Source organism: Musa acuminata, chromosome BXJ2-9 (genome assembly GCF_036884655.1).
Source record: "Musa acuminata AAA Group cultivar baxijiao chromosome BXJ2-9, Cavendish_Baxijiao_AAA, whole genome shotgun sequence".
NCBI classification, from domain to species: Eukaryota; Viridiplantae; Streptophyta; class Magnoliopsida; order Zingiberales; family Musaceae; genus Musa; species Musa acuminata.
In genome coordinates this window covers 15,044,871-15,063,455 of record NC_088346.1, presented here as the reverse complement: position 1 = coordinate 15,063,455, position 18,585 = coordinate 15,044,871, and the positions used below count along the sequence as shown (strand labels likewise).

At 39.5% G+C, this 18,585-nt stretch overlaps 2 protein-coding genes across 7 annotated transcripts; one reads left to right on the top strand and one right to left on the bottom strand.

The window, feature by feature from the left end:
- The first annotated feature begins 365 nt into the window (after positions 1–365).
- LOC103998449 (uncharacterized) lies at positions 366–16,068 on the top strand. 6 transcript variants are annotated; one of them, XM_065126011.1, is made up of 10 exons: positions 378–708; positions 982–1,117; positions 2,052–2,240; positions 2,330–3,141; positions 3,222–3,516; positions 4,433–4,642; positions 4,797–4,970; positions 14,899–15,099; positions 15,201–15,314; positions 15,541–16,068. In XM_065126011.1, the coding sequence occupies exons 3-10, from the start codon at positions 2,235–2,237 to the stop codon at positions 15,874–15,876; spliced, it is 2,148 nt and encodes a 715-aa protein (XP_064982083.1). In that variant the 5' UTR covers positions 378–708; positions 982–1,117; positions 2,052–2,234; the 3' UTR covers positions 15,877–16,068. The 6 variants fall into 6 exon arrangements, with proteins under 6 accessions (XP_009418206.2, XP_064982083.1, XP_009418203.2 ...); XM_009419931.3 differs by lacking the exon at positions 982–1,117 and having other exon boundaries at positions 366–708; positions 15,599–15,805; XM_009419928.3 differs by lacking the exon at positions 982–1,117.
- A 973-nt stretch (positions 16,069–17,041) lies between these two features.
- Positions 17,042–17,845, bottom strand: LOC135623258 (zinc finger A20 and AN1 domain-containing stress-associated protein 1-like). Its single transcript, XM_065126014.1, has one exon. It carries the CDS (start codon positions 17,712–17,714, stop codon positions 17,247–17,249), a length of 468 nt encoding a protein of 155 aa, XP_064982086.1. The 5' UTR covers positions 17,715–17,845; the 3' UTR covers positions 17,042–17,246.
- Between the last annotated feature and the right edge of the window lie 740 nt (positions 17,846–18,585).

Below are 18,585 nucleotides of genomic sequence, written 5' to 3'. Positions count from 1 at the left end.
TTAATTCTCACGTGTCAACATCCTGGCAGTCCATAAATCTACTTCACTCGCAACTTTGGCGTCCACCCATTAAAATATGAGTTTTGTGCGTCGCTTTATTCTAGACCGCAACCGCCATATAGCTGTCGTGAACCCATTCCCCCACCGTAACCGGCGCACGTCGTCCACCCACGGGGGCGTCATTGTCATTTCGTAAGCCCCTTGGTTAAACAACCGACTCCGCTCACCCGTTTTCCACCAAAATATCTACAAATAACGTGCCTGCCTTGTCGTCGATTACTCGGTGGGGATACCTCATTTTTCATTGGAGGTAGCGCCAGCACAGAGAGCGGGACCCGAGTGGAGGTGAGGGTGATCGACCAGTTGCAACAATGTGTCGTTCGTGGCGTGCATGCCGGTTCCACCCACCCGCGAGTCCACCCATCGTTTGATGGTCTATACGAATCTCTTGTTAGAAGATCTCCTCGCACACTCTCGCGCTACCACTGTCAGCCGTTAGTAGACATTAAGAGGGGAAGAGGTGTTCGTGTCTTCGTGTTCGGATCTCAACTCGGCGATCAAATCAAGGAACCCCGGTGTAGTCCGGCACAGGTTCTGTGGATTAAAATCGGCGGGTTGTGGGCGGGCATTGTTTCCTTCTTCTTCGGTGGCAAAGATCAAGAAGACGCTACGCCATCAAAAGGCGACGACGAGGATCGAAGTTTTGTGGTGAGAAGTCCGTGTGTCTCTCCCGCGATCGCTTTTCTCACCAGCTTTCTTTTCCTTCTGTTTCCTGTCTTTATCTTTTGTGCTGGCATCCTTACTTTTTTTTTTTTTGCTTCTTGGAAGAATTAGACCTGTACGGGTCCTTGCCTTTGGTTGATTCCTTTTGGCATCAGGAATTCGAATTGACCTTGTTTTGTGGGCGATCTTGAGTCGCCGGTTTTGGTCGCATTTCTTTCGTCTTTTCGTATTTTAAGGCGATCTCCACGCTCATTGTAGATCAGTGACGGGTGGCATCGGACTCGAGATTGTTTGTCGTTGCTGTTCCTGTTCATGCTATTGGAAGCCCGGAGCAATCTTTTCTCGAGTTTCATGGATTCTCTATTAATTTTCTGGGGATCCTTGTTTGTCGGCAGTAAGGGTTCTGTTTGGTATCTCCATATGGAGTTTGTAGAGTTTACCAGAAAGTGAAAATTTTGATATGCCAGATGCTCTGGAGAATTGTTTGTTGTATTGGTTATTTAGATAGGCGTGGATGACATACAAGTGAAAGTCCAATGTCTTGATTCGTTTTTGGTGTTTAAATGCAAACGAAAGATGTTGAAACTAGTAATTCCATGGTATCTTATTTTGTGATAATTCTCTGTTCTATGAAGTTACATACGAAAACTTGCTGTTTTTAAGGTCTTACAGTATTGAAGATTTGGAGAAAAAGAATTTCTATTTGGAATCCGTAAGAGGAATTTTTCCCTGCAGTTTTGATGATAGATGTACCACATAAATTGGTTTTAGCGGCCTAGGTTGGATAGGTGCTTTCCTTTTAACCACTTTCGGAACATTGGATGCTACATGATTAACAAAACCTTAATGATTTTGTTGGTGGTTCTTAATATTAGTCACACCACAGTTGGCTGGGTTTGAAATCTTGAAAATAAGTTATTTACTTGGACTTCAATGTTTTTCTACAGATTTTTTAGGATGTTGACCATGCAACTTATCCTTTTCTACATTTTCAATTTATTGTACATCACGTTTCTAGTGTACTAAAGTCATGTTTACTGATAAACCATTATATATTGCTATATTACCTGCAAGGTCATTATTGCTGCCGTTTTTCATCACGAAACGAGTGCCTATGTATTCTGTTTAGTACTTCTGATTTGATATATGTTCAAATAATTAGAAATTGCCTTAAGTTGCTGAAGAAAAACTTCTAGTTTGCAATTGTGATCTTTTCTATAGACTTGTGGTCAACAAATATCACCATGTAAGGAATACTATCGGGTATGAGGATACGATCTGAGGACAATAGAAAGATTGCTTACATCTGAATGCCTTTTTATGGGCAGCTTCTCGAATACTTTGGGAAGGCAAAGGCTTACAAAGAAAAAGCTTTGATTTTCCTGGATTTCAGTTGATGGTGGGGCTATAGTTTGACCATTGCACAAAAACTTGCTTCAGGAAAAAAGAAAAAAAGAGCAACCATATTAGAGGCTAAGATACAAGCTCACCGGATAATTCAAGTCCGATTAATGCAGGTTATTGCTGACAAAATCTGCAGGGAAAATAGCAAGTTTAGATAATTTCAAAATTTTGTAACAGGTCTGAGTAGTTGCTATCTATTCAGGATTGTAAAATGGTTGCCAAAGAGAGTGGGGAGGAAAGAGAAGATCATTCAAGTGAATTGGAAAAAGATGTAAAACATGGCAAGGATGGTGAATCAGATTCTGACCCAGCAAGGGATTCACTTTCCTCGCAAGGAGAGACGCCAGCTAATGATGATAGCAAGGTCAGAAGAGCTTCAAGGGTTCCAAAGAAGCTTGCAAAAAAGGAAACAATTGACAACAGTCCTCACATATCACAAGGAAATGCTAATCATCAAGAACATGGCAGACTGCACTTTAGAGCATCAAATACTAGTCAAAAGAAATCTCAAAAGCCTGGCAGAGCTTCTGTATCACCTAAAAATCTGAACAATAAGAAATTAGATAATACCAATATTTCCTCCAAACCTTCATCAGAAGTGTCCGAAGAAACAGATATTAAAGCAGTCGAAGAGGTTAAGGAGATAGATGTGTTGGATGAGGCTCCTGTATGTGATCAGCGTAATGGGACAGATGATGAAACGGTTGATACAGAAGAGAATGTCCTTGATGATGACAGGGCGAGTGTGTATCAGAAGATTGAGGAGATGGAGTCAAGAATTGAAAAACTCGAGGAGGAGCTCAGAGAAGTTGCTGCACTTGAGATTTCTCTCTATTCTGTCGTACCAGAGCATGGAAGTTCAGCACATAAAGTTCACACACCTGCTCGGCGCCTTTCAAGACTATATATTCATGCTTGCAAATATTGGACCCAGGACAAGAAGGCCACAGTTGCCAGAAACATTGTTTCAGGGCTTGTACTGACTGCAAAGTCCTGTGGGAATGATGTTTCAAGGTAATGAAGTCAGCTTATCTAACAGTTAAGTATGTCAATGCATTTTGTGGATTGATTAATGTTGTCCTTCTTTTATTAAGGTTGACATTCTGGTTGTCAAACACAGTTGTCCTTAGAGAGATTATTTTTCAAACATTTGGCAACCTGTCCAACTCTACAAATATGAGGGCTGTTGAGTCAAATGGTGGTGCAAGGAAAACTGATGAGAAACATACACCACTGAGACGGAAAAACAATTCTGTTATCAGACAAGGAAAAAGCCTTGGTTTTATGCAATTGTTGGACGACTGGCAGGACACAAGTACATGTACAACAGCATTGGAAAAGATAGAATCTTGGATATTCTCCCGAATTGTTGAATCAGTGTGGTGGCAGGTAAAACTTTCTTTTCATACTGTGATACCCTCGTAGATTGTTCTTGTTGTCATGCAAGATTAGACTTGGAGAGTGCTTTCTGATGTTAAGTTTCGTAAATTTTGGGTGCTCTGGGAGCTGCACCTACATGCATCCTTAAACAAATCATTGTTTTCAGTACCTGAAACTGATTTATCACATATAGTTTAACTTTAAAAAAAAAATTGTTAAACAAGCATTTCTCATCTGATCTTCCAAACATGAAGCAGCCCAAGTCAGTATACTTTGTGGAATGAACAATAGTTTTGAACTAATTCACTGTAGTGTAGCAGGTAAAAGAACTAAACTTTGTCATTTTACAAAGAAAAATCAACATAAGATGTTACTGTGTAGTGAGTAGTTCATATGACACTAGGTAACGAATCTCGAGTTATCTACTACATGTAGCCTTCTTTAATCGGTAGTGATTGTATGGTCTACTAGAGACAAAGATACACAGGGGAAAGGACAAGAGACTGGAAATTTAGTTTTGTGGACCACCTTGACTTTATGGCTGAAATTTATGCATGTAGACTTTATAGCCGAACTAATATAAGAAATCTGCATTGCTAAGGTCCCTATCCAATATAGCAGTATTTGAACAGAGATTCTAGAGCTTCAACCATTGTTTATGTGCAATGCATCATTTAGTTGCCGGCCTTCTCTAATGTAAGGCAAAACCTCTAGCTTCTAGTTTAATCTCTAATGTAAGGCAATAACATGTTGTAGGTTAAACCTCTAGCCTCCAGTTTAATCCTCCTTAACTGTAACCAAAGAGTGGCTTGCAGTGTGCCTTAGATTGTTTCTAGTCCTGGAAATAATTTGTGACTTCAGTGTGTGGCTTCTTGAACTTTCTTAATACTTCACCTCTATTATAATGTTTGATCTTGTGTTTCAGACGTTGACTCCACATATGCAATCACCATTAGAGGAGTTGTACACTCAAAAAAACTTTGGTAAATTGTTGGGACCAGTGTTGGGTGATCAACAGCAGGGAAGCCTTTCTATAAACTTATGGATAAGTGCTTTTCATGATGCCTTTAGCAGGCTCTGTCCAGTTCGCGCTGGAGGACATGAGTGTGGCTGCCTGCCTGTATTGGCCAGAAAGGTATGATCACCACGTCCTGAAGATTTTTTTTCTTTCCCATAAATTTCAGTCAATTTGTTCTTGTTTTTTTCTTGCAATGGCTGATGCTGGGGCAAACATTAGTATTTTCAGTCAAGAGCATTGGAAGGTTAATCATTATTGTTCATATGATTAGGTGATGGAGCAGTGTGTATCCAGATTAGATGTTGCCATGTTCAATGCAATTCTGCGTGAATCAGCTCATGAAATTCCAACTGATCCTGTATCGGATCCAATTGTTGATCCAAAAGTTCTGCCAATTCCTGCTGGGGATTTAAGCTTTGGTTCTGGTGCACAACTCAAAAATTCAGTACGCATCACTGTCAGCTTCTTTATGTTAATTTTGACATAGCAAATGTTTTGCTTCTGAACATGAGCAAAAGCAAATATTGATCAAGCTATTTATTGTAGTTTAAACATCATGTTTGTAGGTACCTAATATACAAAGTCACAATCTTATATTCCCTGGGGCCACACTTCCTATCATTATATTTTACCACTATCTTTTATTGTTTCTAGTGGTATTCTTCACTTCAACTATGTTTATGATACTTAATTGGAAACAATAAAATGCATGGTCTTCCTTGCCTCTTATGTTAACCTTATTGCAAAAAAGAGTCGGACAGTATTTTACTTCTGAACAATGTTCTGAAGCAGACTATAAATTTCTTAAGTTACATTTTTAGTTGAAGGCACTAGCACTTGGTTCATTCTTGTTTCAGCTATTTATCAGACATTCTGAGTCCATATTGTCTTATGATGATGGGCCGTATTGCTGAACTAACCATAAAGGATCATTCACCATTATTGCTTGATTATGGTCATTCACTCTATCATCCATCTTATGTAACAGCATTAACATTTGGTTTTTGCATTGTGCATCTTCCAAAATACTCCACAGTAGGTCTGATACATACTGTTCTGTACCAATGTACCATGTGTCGGTACGACAAGACGTACAAAAATGATCGAAAATAACTCTAATTTTTTTTTAAATAGAAAAAAATTAGATTAAAAATTTTAAGTTAAAAGTAAATATAAATTTAGTATAATTTTAGCAAAAATAATCTAAATTAGGGGCTTTAAGGAGTAGTTTTGTGATATGTACTGAATCGTCCTTCCGTTGTCGTTGAATTATTTACAAAGAAATAATTTAAATTATTAAATTATTTATTAAATAACTTAAATTTTAAGATTCAAATGAATTAAATAATCGATCGATGAATATACCTGGTTCTATCACCAAAATGAATTATGGGACTCCATGGGCAATGGATTGGGGTCCTTAATCCTATATATTTGTATATCAACTTGATGTTTATTGGCTCGAATCCTAAAATTGATCTTATGACGTAATATACTAATACATCATATGTCATTGATATATCAATGTGGCGATAGTCATAGTCTAATCATTGTGAACCACATATTCGAGGTGACTCTTGAGGCAAATTCGTTTATGACATATATTAGTGTGAAGGTTGAAGAATGCTGGAACTTCTACTTTTGCTATTGATATATTGTTTTGTATTATAAGATCGATCATCATACTACTACTTGGAGAAGAATGACCAACTATTACCGTACTGCTATTGGTCATAAGATTCTCCATGATATTGATAGCTATGAATATGTCGTGTAGGCTATGTTGCATCTGCTTAAAATCATCCACTGTTTTTTCTCTTTTCCTTCCATATATAAACTTGACCAGTATCTCATTGAGCTCCATGATCTAAATTTTGGGTGACATGCATAAAATACTACTTCTTGGTCCATGCGTCACCCTCGAATTGTGTAGACAAAACCATTGACTTCCCAGCATCACTACCATTATCGGTTAAGGCACTACTGTCCACATTGCTATCATGTCTCCTAATCAAGCGGGTTGTTGAATGTGATTGAGAAGGTATGTCATTGCTCGACTCGATTCTTTCTAATGATATGGTTAATGCTACTACTTGCCCCTTTGCCTATGTTTTTGCATGCTAGTCATCTCTAGTTTCTTGTGTAGTCTGATTTGATATTGTCTGGCTCCTTCCATTATGTTCTAACCAAGGAGAATCTTTCTCCTACTAGATATGTGCTTACTCTTCTTCTTTTACCTCAGTAATAAAATACAAAGGATGTGGATGATTTCCCGCCTTATCAAGCAAAGGATCCTCTTAGTTCTCCGCTACTTTAACTCACTCTAACATCATTTGTGAATCTTCGTTGTGGTATTAGAGGTTGATAAGATCAATCTCTAGTTCCTTTGGCTCCTTGTCCAGCTCAGCACATCACAACCTTAGCCGTATATTGTAGTGGACATATACTAGTTTCTCTAATCGTCTGTATGATAGTCTGTTATAGACTTTCATGTAAATTAATGCGAATGTTGACCAATTATGTTCGCAACCACTCGATGTCGTCGTCTATGTACTCAGGACAATAACCTTCCTTAAATTTGGTGCATCCCCTCCAATTTGTAGCTACTACTCGACTATAAAAAGATATAAATAGGACTTTACTAGCATAACAGATAATTAACATCAAATATAGTTTATAATTAACACATGTAACTTTCCCTTACTAAGATTCATATTGTAACAATACAATACGGCTACACCATTGGAGAATGAATTGGTTATTTCTCGGAATAATTAACCCTCTATAATAGTATCGGTTGTAAGTTATGTTTGGCAAGAGTCAATATATCACTTCTTAGTACTGACAATAAATCTAATTATGTTCTAAAATAATATCGAAATTGAACAATTCCTATGAGGTGACCATTATCTTAAGACTTTGTTTCTTTATTATATTAACCTTAATGCAATAAAATTTGTAGCAAACTGAATGTCTCCAGGTCGGAGTATCTTATCATTGGCATACTTTTGCATCAAATAGTAGATCTAATGATGATTATATATAAATTTTGTGATCGACTGTGCCCGAGCTATATACTTATTGATGGATGGTAGCTTGCCAATATCCTTCAACGTTAAATCAATGCAATGAGTTGCATATGGAGTCCAAAACTATATTTCCCTATTTTTCATCAATTGTAAACCATCATTCTTGAAATTAGCTCCATTGTCGGTGACTATCTAGATAATATACTATAGTTTGATCTCCTCTACCATGGTATCCATTAGGTTTTTAATATAGATTGCATCTTGAATCTTGTTGGAAGCATTAACTGACTTATGAAAAACCACTCGTCTGTGGCAATACACAAGAATACTGATACTACTTATTTTTATCAGTGTCAAATTATCACATATCAGTGTCACCCCATATTCATCCCACTACCTTTTGACGGATTTGATCCAATCCTTTAATTCTGCCACCTTCTTATCTAAATACACGTTATAGATCTCCTTTGATGTTGGAGGTTGGATCCTCGTGCCAGCCTTTTGAACAAAGGATATCAAGTTTTGATAATATGAATCTTGGGCTATATTTGTTGGAATCTCGTGGAAGTTGAACCAATAAGTTATTGTCTTCCCAATATCCCATGTATGTACATTATCAATCTATGTTGGCTTTATTGTTTGTGGAGGATAGGGTTACGAATTAACATCAATGATATTTGGTGTTGACCTTTTGCCAAGTCCTCTGATAAAACCACGGATTCTACCCTACCTTATGCTATCGATCCGACTCGACTAAGGAGGGGCAATTGGCTATCTCCTGATCAACCTTTGAAATCTTTGTTGCGTAGACCCACCACCACCATGCTCTCATTGTGAGTTAGGTCGTTGATGTCTCATTGTGAGTTAGGTCGTTGATGCCTCATTGCTTCCTCATACATGTATTGATACTCTAGTGATGCACGAATACCAACTCTAATATTCAGATCAATATCATCGCTGCAACTCTCATATTCATTATGTTAGTTCTTATGTAACCTATAGTATTCTTCCTCAACTCTTGCCTTCTTTTTAATTGTATCTGTAGGGAAATCTAGGAGCGACATCACATGCGTAGCAAAAAAAATAAAAAAAAAAATCCTAAATTTCCCAGAAAGTGTTCATCATTGTGTGAAAATTGGTGAAAGAACAAAAAATAAAATCCTAAATTTCTCAAAAAGTGTTCATCGTTGTGTGAAGATTGATGCCCAAAAACCTACAAAACTGAAAACCACATGTGAGATAGTTGTGTTATCTAGGGAGATCGTATATACCTGAATTCTTACAGATCTGTGGGAGAGGATGCAGGAGGTCAAGCGTTCTCCTCTATAATGGTGATCCACACGGTAAGGGTTGCGAATATGCTCCTCGAATTGCAGCCCATATCTCTACACCTGCTATCTGAGAAGAAGGGAAGAGGAGAGTAGGAGGTGACAACGAAGAAGCCTAGCCTATGATCCTTTGTTTTTCTCTTCTATTTATAGAGGCGCCTTGTTAGCTTAACCCTAATGGATCATGTCCTATTGTGTATTGGATCACCATATAACTACTCAAGCCTCTTAATTAATGGATCTCTATCCAATAATCTCTTATTGGCTCTTATTAGATCTCATTGATAGGATCCAATAATTCAAGGGCTTTTTAGATATCTAATAAGATAGGGGCTCCAACGGATATCTCATATCCGAATCTCTACTCATTGCAACACCTACCATATGTGTGTGACCCTCTATGCCCAATATCGAGCTGGCTATGAGTCACACCTGTCAGAACTCCTTCTTGCTCAGTGAATTATTATCTTCATAGTAATTCACTTGACTCATCGATTGCGGACGTACTATGCCACTACACTATAGTCCCCAAACAATACAAGGGAATCCAATCATTTGGACCTATCTATCCTCAGTTACCGTGTATCTATAGTCCCTCATCCATCTAATATCCCAGAGACTATATATTGTGCATGATGTTGTCAGGCCCATACGATTTCTCCTCGAGTCTCACTATAATCGGATTCTATTGGAGAACTCTTTCTCTCTTAATCCGAATGACCTTGGCTAAGGATTTGTTTAAGCAAAAACACATGGGATATTCTTTTCATGATACCGAGAGTAGATGATCCTCTATCAACACTCAATAGCCCTCGTAAGGTTAGTTGTTACTCCCAATGACTGGTTGTGCTAGATCTAGAACTTTTAAACCTATAAGTCCAGTATCAAAAAGTGGAGTACTCATACAAGACATCCTTGGTGTCTTAAGTCTAAGGAACAAGTACACCACTGGGATGACGGAATCATTGTTTGACAATGAGGTATCATCAACCATCCAATATTTCGTGAGCGGTTCAATCAATGAACTCATTATCTAATGAGCATATGCACTATAGCCCTAGGGTCCTCATACGACCAGCTTTGAGACCAGTCACCTCCATCATATGGACGAGTATACAGCACATAAGTATGTCTAGTTATCTCGATATCCCTCTCGAGTAACCTATGACTATGATTATTTAGGGTCTATGTTTAAAGGTGAATCGATCTCCTCACAATCCGATTCCGATTACACAGATCCATGGACATTACAATATATTTATGTTGGGAAATCTTAGGGGGGCAACATCACATGCGTAGTGGAAAAACATAAAACAAAATCCCTAATTTTTCAAAGATGTGTTCGTCGTCGTGCGAAGATTGGTGCGCAAAATCTACAAAATAGAAAAGTGCATATAAGAAAGATTATGTTACCTAAGGAGATCGTATATCGCTGAATCCCTACAGATCTCTAAAAGAGGATGAAGGAAGTAAGAGCCCTCCTCTCTAGTAGTGATCCACATAGTAGGGTTACGACGATACTCCTCAAAACTCCAAGCCTACTATCTAAGGAGGAGAAGGGGAGGAGAATAGGAGAGGCAACCAAAAAAGGTTCTGGCCTATGAATCATTAGTTTCCTCCTATTTATAGAGGTTCTCTATCAACTTAACCCTAATGGATCTTGCCCTATTGGGTATTGGATCTCCATCTAACTACCCAAGCCTCTTAGATTAATGGATCTCTATCTAATAATCTCTCATTAGCTCTTATTGTATCTCATCCATAGGATCTAATAATTCAGGGGCACAATCTGAGACAACGGCTTTGTCGGTGGATCTTCAATATTATCTTCGGATGAAACTCTTTCCAGTGCTACATCTCCTCAAGCCACGATCTCTCTAATAAGTTGGAATCTCCTTAGAACACTTCTAATGAGACTTGAGTTCTATCATTTGAGTAATCGTCCCATAATTATGGGTTCTATCATTTGAGTAATCGTCCCATAATTATCGCAATACAAGGGAATCGACTCCTCGCTGCCTAGCACGACTCCTAGATCCGTGATGAACCTATTCATCCAGACTCCCTCCTTTGTTGCCTCTATTACAATAATGTACTTCGCCTCTGTAGCCGAGTCAGCAATAGTATCTTGCTTGGAACTCTTTCAGTATATTGCTATTCCATTCAGGGTGAATACAAACCCTGAATTAGACTTACTATCATCGACATCGGACTAGAAGCTTGAGTTCGTGTAGCCCTTAGCCCTGAGGCTACTTCCTTCATATACTAGTAAAAGATCTTTAGTCCTTCTCAAGTACTTAAGGATACACTTTACTGCTTTCCAATACTCCAAGCTTGGATCTGCTTGATACTTGCTCGTGGCACTCAGAGCATGTGCTATATCAGGCCTGGTACATAGCATAGCATACATGATAGACCCTATCGCTAAGTCATAGGGTTTCCTACCCATGTCTGCCCTTTCTTCAGGAGTGTTTGGGGACATACTCCTAGAAAGCGATATCACATGTCTCATCGGTATAAGATCTCTCTTGGAATTTTTCATGTCAAACCTTTTGACAATGATGTCTATGTACCTAGATTGGGATAAGCCAAGCATCCTATTAAATCTATCTTTATAGATCCAAATCCCCAATATGTAAGATGCTTCCCCTAAGTCCTTCATGGAGAAGTATCTAGATAACCAAGCCTTTATTATGGAGAGCATTCTCATATCATTCCCAATGATTAGGATATCCACATATAACACTAAAAATGTGATAGCGCTCCCACTTACCTTCCTGTATACATAAAGCTCATCTTCGTTCTTAACGAAGTCATAAGATCTAATCGCTTTCATCAAATCTTATATTCCAACTTCGAGAAGCTTGCTTCAGTCTATAGATAGACCTAAGTAACCTGCACACCCTATCCGGACTATCCTTGGATATGAATCCCTCATACTGTATCATATACACCTCCTCTTTAATGTTGCCATTGAGGAACACGGTTCTTACTTCCATCTACCATATCTCATAAACATAATGTGCTGCAATAGCCAACATAATTTGGATAGATTTCAATATGGCTACGGGTGAGATAGTTTCGTCATAGTTAATACATTGGCTTTAACGATACCCTTTAGTCACTAGCCTTGCGTTATAGGTCTTTACATTTTCATCTACTCTGATCTTCTTTTTGAAGATCTATTTTCAACTAATGGTTGTAATACCCTCGGGTGCATCAACTAGGTTTCAAACCTTATTGGAGTACATAAAATCTATTTCAAAATTCATGGCTTATTACTACTTCCCGGAGTCTATACTCGTAATAGCCTCCTCGTAGGTCTAAGGATCAATATCTTCAACATCCTCTCATTTGATATGTCCCATATATCTCTCAGGAGGATTGGGTACTCTGCCGAATCTAGTAATATCAAAACTTGTATGCTAGGTACCTGAATAGACTCTGGCTGTGGAATGGTGCTTGAGCTAGGTTCCTAAACTTCGCTCAACTTAATCGTGCTCCCACTATCTCCGCCAAGAATGTGTTCCTTCTCGAGGAACACTGGTCTCTTGGCTACAAAGATCTTTTGGTCCTCGGGGTGATAGAAATAATATCCACAAGTTTCCTTGGGGTGTCCCACGAACTTGCATTGCTTCGCCATGTATTTCAACTTGTCGGTGTTGAGTCTTTTAATGTGGGCAGGGCAGTCCTAAATCTTAACAATCTTAAGGTCAGACTTTTTTCATTTTCATATCTCATATGGTGTAGACACTACCGACTTAGTTGGAATTCTATTCAAAAGGTAAGCTGTGGTCTCTAGGGCATATCTCCAGAATGAGATGGGTAGGTCGATGAAACTCATCATGGACCATGCAATGTCTAACAATGTGTGATTTTTCCTCTCGAATACACCATTGAGTTGAGGCGTATAAGGAGATGTTCATTAGGATATAATCATATAGTCCTTGAGGAACTAGATGAACTCCATACTCAAGTACTCACCTCCTCGATCTGATCGAAGAGTCTTGATACTCTTTCCAGTCTGGTTCTCCACTTCATTCTTATACTCCTTGAATTTCTCGAAAGCCTTGGACTTGTATTTCATCAAGTACACGTGTTCGTACTTAGAGAAATCGTCAGTAAAAGTAATGAAGTAAGAGTAGCCACCTATAACATGAGTTGACATGGGATCATATTCATCACCATGTATGAGTTTCAATAACTTAGTGGCTCTCTCTCCAGTTTCACTAAATGGAGAGCTATTCAGTTTTCCACGAAGGCAAGGTTTGCAAATTGCAAATGACCCATAGTCGAATGGATCTAGGTATCCATCCTTTAGCAACTTTTGAATCATTCCCTTATAAATATGACCTAGCCTACAATGTCACAAGTATGCATCATTTATCTCATCTCGTTTCCTCTTAGATTTATTTACATTCATGATATGTGGAGCAGTGTCTAGCATAAATAAACAATTATGCAATGTTCCTTTCGTGATGATCTTATCATCTAATAATATTAAACAACCATTGTTCTCAATAACTAATTTATAGCTATTAACTATCAAACATAAAATAGAAATAATGTTTTTCATAATAGAAGGAACAAAATAATATGCATCCAATGTAATAGTAGCTCCATCAAGTAGATGTAAAGTGACCTCATCGATAGCAATAACAACAACTCTTGCTCCATTGCCCATCGTGAGGTTCATCTGACCTCTCGCTAATCTCCTAAGCTTTGTCAGAACCTGTAACGAATTGCATATATGATAAGTACTACCAATATCTAATACCCATATGCTATCATAAGAGACTGATCATGAATATACCTAAAGCTTATTCAAGCTTTTGTTTCGCTCTCTTTGCAAGGTACTCTTTGTAGTTCCTCTTTCAATGCTCATCTTTGTCGTAGTGGAAGCACTAGCCTTTATCCTTCGTCGGATCTTTCTTACCAACATTTGCTTTACCCGATCTGCCCTTACTCTTCTTCAAGAACTTTTCTGCCTTCTTTTTCTTTCTGGTCTCATTTGCGTAGAAAACTAACTTCTCCTTCTTAATAGTGCTCTCTACCTCTTTCAACATACTGAGAAGCTCAAGGAGAGTCACCTCAAGCTTATTCATACTAAAATTCATTATGAATTGAGAAAATGAATATAGTAGGGACTAAAGTATAAGGTTCACACACGTCATCCTTTAGGGCCATCCCTAGACCTGTGAGTTTCTCCACTCAATCATCTTTAGGACATGGTTTTGAAATGATTTCCCCTCAACTATCCTAGCACGGAAGAGACTCTTAGATATCTTATATCATTGAGTCCTTTCCTATTCCTCAAATAGTTTACGAACATGTAGGAGAATGGATTTGACATCTATCTTTTCATATTATCTTTGTGACTCAAGAGTCATGGAGCCCAACATGTAACATTGAGCAAGAGTGGAGTCATCTATGTACTTCACGTAGCGAAAAATCTTATCCTTGCTTAGGCATAGTCATCACTATATCAAGGATGTACTTGATTTTCTCTGTCGTGATCAACTCTTAATAGTTCTTTTAGATACATCTTGACTTGTTGACAACTGAAAACTAAATTTTAAATGTTGTGTCGTACGTTAATGTATAATAGAGTAAAATTATAGATCTCCATGAAGTGACACATTATAAATATGACATGAACTTGCTTGGAACATGTGTCCTTTTGGGCCAATCCAGCATTCATTTTATTTTCATTAAATGAGGCCTTTCGTTTTAGATCTTTCAAGCTAGCTTGAATAGGAGGCCTTTGTATGGTTAACCATTATTAATTGTTGCATAATCCAGGTCTTTAAAGTTAATAATAAGACACCATTGCTTAGCATGACATATTGTTATCAACTAAATTTTGAATATTGTAGTTTACAAGTACATGAGCTAGTAGACTAATAATGTCTTTTTGGTTATTCTGGAACCGAGTAACCTATTGAGTTTTCATCGCCCATGTAATATCTTATCTAGTTTTGTATAATCTTAATTTTGGGTGAATACATATCTGCAGATAGGAAATTGGTCTAGATGGTTAACAGATCTATTCGGCATGGACGCTGAGGATTCAACTAAAGATGTTCAGGATGCCAATGAGGAAGAGACCCTAATGGAGGCAAATGCTGGATCAAAATCTTTTCATCTGCTTAATGAGTTGTGTGATCTTTTAATGCTTCCCAAGGACATGCTACTTGATAGGACCGTCAGAAAAGAGGTTAGCTTTTTGAAACATAGGCTTCTTTTCTTTAATTCGTCATCTCCTCATGTCTCCCATGTACTTTTCTGACGTGCAATTGATTTTTTAAATCATTGAAGGTCTGCCCTTCTATTGGTCTGCCCTTGATAACACGGATACTATGTAACTTTACACCTGACGAGTTTTGTCCAGATCCTGTTCCAGGAGTTGTGCTGGAGGAACTAAACACTAAGGTCTGTGGTGCATCTCTCTCTCTCTCTCTCTCACTTCAAATATCACCTCGTTTGGTTGATCATTCTCTAGGTAGACCTTTGTGTGATCTCAGTCTCTAAGTCCTGCAACTTGTAAAAGTTTGATTTTATGCATGCCATTAGATTTTTCTTTATTTGTCTTGTTTCACAACATCTGTCATACTCTACTGTCGAACTCTTTAAGCGTACTAATTGCGTTGGTTTTTAGAGCATTCTGGAGAGGAGGGTGTCGGACAAGGAAGTGATTGGTGGCTTCCCGTGTGCAGCTGCTCCGGTGGTATACTTGCCTCCTTCAGCTGATGATGTGGCGGAGAAGGTGGGCGATGTAGGTGGCAAAGCCGGGCTCGAGAGGAGAGGTTCCATGGTCCAGAGAAAGGGATACACGAGCGATGAGGATCTGGATGAATTAGACGACACTCCGCTTGCGCATATTATGGACAAAACACCGCCACTCGTCTCCCCATCTCCAGTGGGTGGAGGGCACAAGGAAAGTTGGACCTCCAACTCCAGGTACAATCTTCTCCGGGAAGTGTGGTGCGTGTGAATATGCCTTGTCAACCTGGGGTCTCCGCCACCAAGCCTAGTGAAAGTTCACAAACATTAGACCACCGTGCGAAAGAGTTGTGTCATAGGCTTCATCTTCACCAGGACGTCGTATCGTTTGACACATCCATTTGCTGCTTGTATTGCACACATCTCTCGGTTGAATACGCAAGCTTTCAGTCTTTTCTTTCCACTTGTGTTTTTCCCGTTTAATTCTTTTTTTTATTTTTGTACTCTGCTTGGTGGTCGGTTTTAATGTTGTCTTTTTATTGTATAGTCTTTTTTTTTTTTTGTACTCTGCTTCAGTCGCCCTTTCAATCCTTGTTTCAACAAGTTGAGAGCTCTTCTCTGGCAGCCGACTCGTTCCTCTTCACCTTGGCACACTGCGTATCAAGTGTGCTTGCTCAGCTTCACATTAACCCGCACGTCAGTTGGCACACTGCCAATACCTCTGCTCGAAAGTAGTGCTCGCGATATGAGGTCATGCGAACAGTGTGACCACATCACACAGCCCAAGATAGATAGATAGATGATTCGATGCGTGAGAAGCAGCTGTCAGGTGGTTTCATATCCATGTCTTCGCCACATCATACCTTCAGAATTAATAAGCAAAAAAGGAGGGCGACAGTTTTATTTTTAACTCTGTCCAGTCAAAGATTATGATAGTCACTGTCTCTCTCTATATAATAAAAAAAATAAAAAATAAAAAATCCAAGAAGATGAAGCTCCCTAATACAACAAAATACAGGGGAAACACATCCCGGCAGAACACCAAATTTAATGTACGTCACCGTGCAATTTTCTTTTCACGGTCAGGACTTAAAAAGACGACAACAAGAGTTACCAAACTTTGGTTTCAATCAACACAAATCACATCATACATGACAATCCAAACCATATCAGTCACTACTAGTCATGGGCTTAGGGTATTCTGCCCTGCCACTCCTTTGATGCTAATCGTACATCCAACCTGTGTCATGGAAGATGAGGTTTCTTCTATCTATCTTAAATTCTACGTTAAATTTTATCTTTTATTTTATTATTTTAATATTCATTAATTTTCTTGTTCGGATCCGCATTTTTTTATTATTACACTAACATATTTCCTTTGTTTTTTTTTTTTTGTGCTTGAATCTTATTAACGAGAGTACAGAAAATCACATCCAAATAATAATATGGGGAACATTTTCCTTTCTTTTATTTCCCCTGTGAACAACCCAACCACTCCTTCCCCTACGCTTTCGCCTCCCGTGTTAGAATTTTCGTTTTATAAATTTTGTAACAATAATAATAATAATAATAATAATAATAATAATAATAATAATAATAATAATAAAATAAAAGAATACACACGCTTCTTTAAAGGCGGCTTCACACCCTGACGATCTTGGCGGCTCGGACGACCGGATTGGCTCGAGCGATGGCCGCCCGGGCGGCGGCCTTGTAATCGTAGCCGCAGTCGTGGCGGTCGGAGTACCGGTGCTCCCCGCAGAACAGCTCCCCGCAGCGGCACCGGAACCCCGTGAGCCTCACCCGCTTCCGGCAAGACAAGCAGCGGTTCACCTTCCTCGTCGGCGCCGGCGCCGGCGAAGCCAAAGCCGCCGTGGGGGCCCCTTGCTCTTCCGCTCGATCAGCTGGGTCCGGCGACCGGATCGAAGGGGCGGATCTGCGGGAGCAGGACCGGGGAAGGGAGGAGGACGCAGCGGCGGCGGAGGCCTGGAAGCATGTCTGGCACATGTTGTTAGTGGCGGGGTCGCCAGGGAACCCGCAGTTGTTGATGCAGAGGGCGAGGCTTTCGTGGGCATGCAGCTCCATCTCCTTCTCCTCTCGCTGAGCCATCGCTTCTTATCTCCTCGTCTTCTTCTTCTTCTTCTTCTTCTTCTGGACCTCGGTCGGTAGGTTGTAATAACTGGGAATTGGGAGGCCCTGCTAAAGGAACCGGAATTGGGGGAAGAGATGGTCGAGGATCGACTCCTGGGGTTTTTACCTTTATAGACGGGAAAGATATGTAGGTGGTGACGCAGGAGAGAAGAAAATGGGTGGCGTGGCGAGGTAACGCGTACTGGATGTGTTCCAGAAAGCAATTCCTTTTTTCAAATTTAGCCCTTTCATTTGCCTCCAATTACCTCAGACCCATGCTTTTCATCTCGGAAAATTGTGTCAAAGTTAGGGGTTTTCCGGTGACATGGGATGCGTGGCCTCTTAGTGTCGACGCGTCCGCCCTCCCGGTCTGACCGTGTCCGGATTCCATGTACCGCATTTGAGTTCGATTGGGTTCGCCATCTGCGTCGCGTCGGGCTAGCCTTTAACGCGGCGGACGCTGTCGTGGCGGCGGCCGTGCAACCCATCAACGTGTCCGATCCCGTGGCTGCGCGTCAACCCAGCTGGCCTGGTTGATTCCGGGCGCACGCTGACCGCCTGGTCGCGTGTCCGAAAGAGTCGCCGAAGGGAATCACCTCGGAAATCTGCGTGTGGTGACGTACGTATGACTTCGATGAATCTGGCGACTAATATCTGTTGGGTTAAAGGGCGCTAACAATTCATAGTGGACTTAACAATTTATAGTTCATTTTTTTTAACTTTAATCTAAATCTAATAAGGAAATACCAAAAAAAAAAAAAAGAAGAAAACTATAACAATAGGATAGAAAACTATAACAATAACGTGATTCAAAAAAAAATAAAAAATAAAAAATAAGAGAAGGAAAAGC

What these genes read in the sequence shown, in the direction of transcription:
- LOC135623258 (XM_065126014.1), bottom strand. Translation starts at nt 17,714, where the DNA reads ATGGCTCAGCGAGAGGAGAAGGAGATGGAGCTGCATGCCCACGAAAGC.
- LOC103998449 (XM_009419928.3), top strand. An exon ending in TGCCTGTATTGGCCAGAAAG is followed by an intron (nt 4,643 to 4,796) that starts GTATGATCACCA and finishes TCATATGATTAG; the next exon opens with GTGATGGAGCAGTGTGTATC. An exon ending in TGGAGGAACTAAACACTAAG is followed by an intron (nt 15,315 to 15,540) that starts GTCTGTGGTGCA and finishes GTTGGTTTTTAG; the next exon opens with AGCATTCTGGAGAGGAGGGT.